Source organism: Morone saxatilis, unplaced genomic scaffold, assembly GCF_004916995.1.
Source record: "Morone saxatilis isolate NCDOM2014 unplaced genomic scaffold, NCSU_SB_2.0 Contig9, whole genome shotgun sequence".
In the NCBI taxonomy this organism is placed as follows: Eukaryota; Metazoa; Chordata; class Actinopteri; family Moronidae; genus Morone; species Morone saxatilis.
The window spans coordinates 207,506-214,669 of record NW_023340268.1 but is presented as its reverse complement, the minus strand read 5'-3'; the positions used below and the strand labels follow the sequence as shown (position 1 = coordinate 214,669).

Here is a 7,164-nt window from a genome sequence, read left to right as displayed (position 1 = left end):
TTCAGAACAAAAGAACATTTATCTTCTAAATAAAAGATATTTGATTAAATATTGCCAGTGATCCAATAGCATTTTTTCTTTTCATCGTTCACACCAGGGGAGATAGAGGAGAGAGTCCTATACTTGCAGTCAGCCACCAGGGGGACGGATAGAGAGAGAGAGTCTATACTGGCAGTCAGCCACGCAGGGGAGATAGAGAGAGAGAGTCTATACTGCGCAGTCAGCACCAGGGGGGAGATAGAGAGAGAGAAGGTCTTATAACTGCAGTCCAGCCACCAGGGGAGAATAGAAGAAGAGAGTCTATACTGCAGTCAGCCACCAGGGGGAGATAGAGAGAGAGAGGAGAGTCCTATAGCTACGCAGTCAGCCACAGGGGGAGAGAGAGAGAGAGAGAGTCCTATACTGATTCAGAAGGGAGAGAGAGAAGAGAGAGAGGCTTCTCATACTGCAGTCCAGCCACCAGGGGGAGATAGAGAAGAGAGAGAGAGTCTATACTGCAGTCAGCCACCAGGGGAGATAGAGAGAGAGTCTATCTCAGTCAGCCACGCAGGGAGATAGAGAGAAGAGAGAGAGAGTCTAATATCTGCAGTCAGCCCCAGGGGAGATATGAGAGAGAGAGAGAGAGAGTCTATAACTGGGCAGTCCAGCCACCAGGGAGATAAGAAGAGGAGAGGTCTACATGACTGGCAGTCAGGCAACCAGGGGAAGATAGAGAGAGGAGAGTCTATACGTGCAGTCCGAGGCCACCGAGGGGAGATAGAGAGAGGAGAGTCTATACTGCAGTCAGCACAGGGGGGGAGATAGAGAGAGATCAACAGTGTAAATAGAGAGAGATCAACAGTGTAAATATAAACTGTAATTCTTTATATTTATTCTTTCTAATGAGCCACAAACACACTGAAGTTTATTCCGACACTTATTATGAAGAACATCCAGATGTGCGACATATAGCAGATTGTTATTGTTTGCAATTGGTTCTGCTGAACTCTGACCCCGTGGGCTCCAGTCAGGAGCTGAAGCTGAGAATCACAACCTCTAAAAACGCTGACTCCACGCTGCGCTGTGGTTGGTCAGTGGAGGAGAGACACCAGCTTCACACACTTTACCTTCGTCTAAACGCTGTGTCTCTGGAGTCTGTCGGAGGACCCGGTGTACGTACTGGAAACAGCCTGATTGGCATTGTTTGAACTGGGCTGCTAGGATGGTTCACCTGATGGAGCTGGTGCCACAGCTGAGTCCTTGCTGCAGCGGCCCGGGGTTCGGGTCCAACTTGTGGCCCTTTGCTGTCACTATCCATTAAAGGCAAAAAGAACATTGAGACAGACGCTGTTTTCTATTTCCTGGTTTGGGTTTGTTGTAGTGGGTTGTTTGATTGGACGTTCTTACACACACTCTTCAAGCAGCGACTGCTGAAGTTATTATTATATATTATTATTCTCCAATGAATCACATTTTTGGCATTAAGTGACTGTATAAAGTTTGTCAACCGTTAACAGACTCTTACTTTCACTTCCTGCTTCTTTTGACTCAGCTGTTTCCGTGGTGATGTGTTGTGTCATGTGTCTCCTCATATTTGATACTTGCGTGAAGGTTTTCCCGCAGACAGAGCAGCTGAAGGGTTTCTCTCGGGTTTGTCCCATGTGCTGAGCCATGTGTCGTTTCAGATTCCCGCCTTGTGTAAATCTGATGCTGCAGACGGAGCAGCTGAATGGTTTCTCTCCTGAATGAGTCCTCAGGTGTTTCTTCAGCGCTCCACTGGAAGTGAAGCCTTTCCCGCACACTGAGCAGCTAAATGGTTTCTCACCTGTGTGAGTTCTCATGTGATCCTGCAGGTTGTGTTTGTGGTTGAATCTGTTTCCACACTGACGGCAGCGGAACGGTTTCTCACCTGGTTCTGCCTCTAAGTTCTCCTCGGTCTCAAGCTCCGACTGCTCACTGCTGCACTTGTGTCGTCGGAACCCTGACAGCCACGTGAACTTTTTCTCACAGACACTGCAGCTGAACTGTTTCTCTCCTGTGTGGACGGCCATGTGTTGAGTCATGTGAACCTTCTGCGTAAAACCTTTATCGCAAAACGGGCAGCTGAATGGTCGCTCGCCAGTGTGAAGTCTCTCATGTGTTTTCAGATTCACCATCCGGCCAAATCTTTTCCCGCACTGAGAGCAGCTGAAGGGTTTCTCTCCAGTGTGGCTCATGGTGTGGCCCAAGAGGGACCTCTTGCAGCCAAATGTTTTACCGCAATCAGAGCAGCTGAACGGTCTCTCTCCAGTGTGAATCCTAGCATGTGTCTGCAGATGTTCCTTGCGGCCAAATATTTTCCCGCATTCAGCGCAGCTGAAGGATTTCTTTCCAGTATTACATCCCAGGTCAACATCAGAGACGTTCACAGAGTTTAAATCTAACTGAGGTCCACTGGTCTCTGTCCAATCATCATAAGTGATTTCAACCTTTAGTCCTTCAGTCCTGTCCTCTGAGCTCCTGGCTGGTTCTGGTGCTTCACAGTCCTCTCTCTCAGGTTTAGTCTTTCTTTGATGAAGCTGTGAGGACTGAGCTTTCCCTTCGTCCTCGCTCTTCACGGGGACAGGAGCAAATGGGAATTCCTCCTGATGGGTCCTGAGCCTGTGCAGCTGCAAGGACTCGCCACCACACTGGTGTCTTTTGAGCTGATACAGCCATGTAAATCTTTTGTCACAGACGTCACAGCTGAACCTGTTCTCCTTCGTGTGGACGGACATATGCTGCGTTAGATGTCCTCCGTGTTTAAAGCTTTTCCCACAGACGGAGCACCTGAATGGTCTCTCTCCGGTGTGAATTCTCATGTGTATATTCAGATTGTCCTTGCGGCTGAAGACTTTCCCGCACTCTGAGCAGCTGAACAATTTGTCTCCGGTCTCTGTCTCTCTGGTCTCGTCGGTCTGGTGGAGGTGCGAGGACTCACACACACACTGATGGCTCTTGAGCTGAGTGTACCAGGTGAATCTTTCGTCACAGAAGCGACAGCTAAAGCGTTTCTCCCCGGTGTGGACGGACATGTGGTATGTCAGGTTGACCTTCTGTGTGAAGCTTTTGGCACAGAAAGGGCAGCTGAACGGTTTCTCTCCTGTGTGGGTTCTCATGTGGATCTTTAGATGTGGACTGCGGCCAAATATCTTCCCACACTCAGAGCAGCTGTAGGTTTTCTTTCCAGTTTTACTTCTCAGATCTCCAACAGGGACTTCAATGATCTTTAGTGAGTTTAAAACAGACTGAGGTTCTCTGGTCCCGGTCCAGTCCCCATCTTGGACGTCAGTCTTTAGTTCTGAAGAGTCAGTATCAGGTTGTCTATGTGGTTCTGACTGACTGGTCCAGAGTTCCTCCTGTTCCTCTTTAATGTGTGGGGGCTCTGGGTCCTCCTGGTCCAGACTGGGGCTCCACTCTTCATGGAGAACCTCGTCTTTAATCACCAACAGCTGCTGGACGTCTGCAGGACACAGTAAACACAAAGAGTTACAGTCTTTATGGAATCTGTGCAGGAAACACAAATGGTGTAAGTGACAGGAAAAGGTGGGGGAGAGAAAGCAAAGTGCCACAGATCGAAATCGAACTCATGGCTGCTGCAGCAAATACATTACTTATAGTACCTCATAAAAACACTTTAGAATCACTAGCACCACCTAAAGGACCCTTAGAGCATTGTGAAGGATCAGTAAAATCGCCTTAATAACTAAAAGTACTACCTAAAGACCAATATACGCCTTTTATCTGAACACCACATCCACAGACCCATACTGGACCTTGAGAACCAGTCCTACCTAAAAGAACATAGAAACCTCCTAAAGCCACTTGTAGTACAACTAGATAAAATAAACTAAAGAACCCATAGAACCTCCAAAAGAAACCCTAGAATCTTCTCTTGGACCACTAGAACAACCACCTCCATGACCATAAGCACCACCTAAAGGAACACTAGAACCTCCTACAGGACCCCTTGAACTTAGTGACCACAAGTACTACCTTAAGCACCAATAGAACCACCTCAAGGATCACAAACCCCTCTCATTATCCACAAGCACTCCTCGAAATCTCCTTCAGGTTCTCTAAATAACGTAAAGATGGGTGAAAAAGTAAATCCTACATAAAGTTATCTTTAATAGACCAGGTTCTCTTCAACTTAGTGCCCCTTTCTCCTCAGAACATTTTAAATAAACACGTTGATCCTACCCGAACCTTCATCATCATCTTCACTCTTAACAGGAAGTGGAGTGAACAGGAACCCTTGAAGCTGCTCTCCCTCCTGACGGGTCCAGAGTTCCACCTGTTCCTTTTTAATGTGTGCTGGTTCTGGGTCCTCCTGGTTCAGACTGGGGTTCCAGTCTCTAGTGAGAACCTCGTCTTTACTAACCAACAGCTGCTGGACATCTGCAGAGAACAGGAAACAGAGACATCAGGAAGGAAAGGATGATCCTAATGGAACGCTAAAACCTGGTCAGATGACCACTAGAACCTGGTCCTATGAGCCACTAGAACCTGGTCTGATGAACACTCAGAACCTGGTCTGATGAACACTAGCAACTGGGTCTGATGACACTAAAACCCTGGTATGATCAACACTAGAACCTGGTCTGATGACCACTAGAACCTGCCCGTCTGATGACCAACTAGAAATGGTCAGATGACCACTAGACCTGGTCCCTGAGACCACTAGAACTGGTCGTGGACTGAACACTCAGAACCCTGGTCTGCATGACACTAGAACCTGGTCCCTGATGATCACCTAAAACTGGTCTGGATTCTACACTTAAACCTGGTCTGATGACCACTAGAACCTGGTCCTGATGACACTAGAACCTGGTCAGATGACCACTAGAACCTGGTCTGATGACCACTAAACCTGGCTGATGAACACTAGAACCTGGGTTTTCCTGATGAACACTAGAACCTGGTCTGGATGATCACTAAAACCGCTGGTTGATCAAGCACTTAGAACTGGTCTGATGACCACTAGAACTGGGTCTGAATGACCACTAGAACTGCTGGTCTGATGCACCACCTAGAAAACCTGGTCTGATGACCACTAGATGGTCCTAAAGGAAAGTAGACCTTCAGTGACAGTTGGGCCCCCTGTCAAACTCTGTTAGGGACAAGAACCGATACTTTGGTACCAAGACGCTGCCAAATTCTGAAAACGTGATAGTATTCGTTTTCCTACCGTAGGTACAAGGGTTGGGCGAACATATCGGCTATTGATTGTTAGATTAATGGTGGCCGCTTGGAAAATATTAATATATCGCCGAATGCAGTATCGGTATTAGTATTATTATTAGTATCGGTATCAGTATGTGAATAAATGTAAACAATTATTAAATGAATAATCAATATATACTGTTATTATTACGGCTTTACATCCAAACTAGTTATTTATGTTCAAAGTAATTAGAATAATTAGTAATAATGTGAGTGAGTTTGCCGTAAAGATCAATAATTCTTGCGTTGAATTATGAACACAATCAATCAATCTATATCTAAACACATTTAAATATCTAAACAAACACAATCAATTATCTAACAAACACAAATATCTAAACAAACACAAACAAATTAAAAGTCAGATTCCAGAGAGAAATCTGAACCATCAGATTATTGATTGATTGATTGATCATAAGGAAAAGACATAAATACCCAGTCTGGATGTAAAGCCATAATCAGTGATCAAAGATATTTTTCCATCACCATGGTTACCATGTGCATCACAGTACATCGTAGTAAACAAGATCAATATTGTATCAATCACATTAATCAATCCGGTTTCTACTGGTGATTATTGTTTATTTATTTATGTTTATTGTCACTTAATTCAGAAATTAAATATTATTTGCATTATAACGAGTTTGAACTCTCCCAGCTGTATTGATCATGAATTGATGCCAATAGTTGCTGATAAATCCACTTACTAATCAATCGATGAACAGACCCGTTACCATGGTGATCTCACCCGTTACCATGGTGACAGTCTGAGGTTAAATGTGAACTAGCTTCCGGATAACAAAAAACCTTAAAGACAGGCGCTAAGCTAAGGCTAATCTAATGCTAAGCTAAGGCTAGCCCCGACTGACAGCAGCAAGCTGCGGCTAACAGCTAACGTTAGCTTAGCATCATTAGCTGAGCAGTAAAGCAGCAGAAACCAGACCTGTAGTTCTCAGCTTCATTTCCGGGTTCGAACCGCCGTCCAGCAGTTTCCGGTGTCGGTCCATCTCCGTCCTGTTTCCTGCAGTGACCGGTACCGGTACCGGTTGTTGTTATTTACATTCAGCTAACGGTCCACTGCTAACAGCCTGTACGTCACACTGCGGAAACAACAACACTCACTTCCGCTAGCGGCCTTCAAAATAAAACTTGTGTGTCATAAATACTAATATAACAGCTGTGACTGTAAACACTGTTACACTTATACAAATTATAGTTATATAACTGACACATTAAAGCTGTGACTTTGATATGGTTTTTATTTATTTTATTATTAATTCAATGTTTTATTTTTCTTTGTTTTCATTTCTAGTTCTATTTTGAAGGGCTGAAAAGTAGCACCGGAAGCTCTAAGTGCAGGTTTTATATGAACTTTATTGAGAACATTGTGTGTTACAGCCCTGAAATAATCTCTGTTGTCCTGGAAACTGGACAATATTTAATCAAACCTGGAGGACAAACGTTTACCAGACGTGTAACAGAAAAAGACTCTTTTTACATCAAATGACTAGATTAAGATGAACTTTATTGATCCCCTATTGGAGAAATGATTATTTTCACTTTACAACCACAGACTCTGGGCAGTTTGAGAGCTGGCACCCCACGTACAAAGTACCGTGCTCCCGCGTCCGTGGGTTTGAATCTGGCCCCTGGGGGTGGCAGTAAGTCCCTACACACTGATCTCCTTCCGCCCCAGTCTGTGGTTGTGAAGTGTGACATTAACCTCCATCCTCCACTGGCTGACTCAGTGACCTGGTTGACTTTGGTCCACATGCAGGATTTATTTGTATCAACACAGGATACAAGCAAACTGAGTTGTCTCAGGATACAACTAACCAGAACAAAGAAAATCACTCTATTATATTCCTCTTTCCCAAGGGTGTCTATTGGTGATGTCTAATGTCTGATAAACAGTCAGAACACATCTGATGCCCTACTCTC

The 7,164-nt window shown here is 44.9% G+C and overlaps 1 protein-coding gene across 2 annotated transcripts; it reads right to left on the bottom strand.

Annotated features, from left to right (window-relative positions):
- Window positions 1-748: 748 nt before the first annotated feature.
- LOC118342663 (zinc finger protein 2 homolog) lies at window positions 749-6,327 on the bottom strand. Of its 2 annotated transcripts, none has more exons than XM_035681274.1 (3): window positions 6,167-6,327; window positions 4,201-4,398; window positions 749-3,460 (listed from the first exon to the last, which is right to left on the bottom strand). In XM_035681274.1, exons 1-3 carry the CDS (start codon window positions 6,228-6,230, stop codon window positions 1,461-1,463), a joined length of 2,262 nt encoding a protein of 753 aa, XP_035537167.1. In that variant the 5' UTR covers window positions 6,231-6,327; the 3' UTR covers window positions 749-1,460. The 2 variants fall into 2 exon arrangements, with proteins under 2 accessions (XP_035537167.1, XP_035537168.1); XM_035681275.1 differs by having other exon boundaries at window positions 4,207-4,398.
- Window positions 6,328-7,164: the final 837 nt, after the last annotated feature.

Excerpts from the sequence above, each read along its gene's own strand:
- LOC118342663 (XM_035681274.1), bottom strand. The coding sequence starts at position 6,230 with ATGGACCGACACCGGAAACTGCTGGACGGCGGTTCGAACCCGGAAATG. Across the intron at positions 4,399-6,166 it reads AATGAAGCTGAGAACTACAG|ATGTCCAGCAGCTGTTGGTT; the intron begins GTCTGGTTTCTG and ends TGTTCTCTGCAG. Across the intron at positions 3,461-4,200 it reads AGATGATGATGAAGGTTCGG|ACGTCCAGCAGCTGTTGGTG; the intron begins GTAGGATCAACG and ends TGTGTCCTGCAG.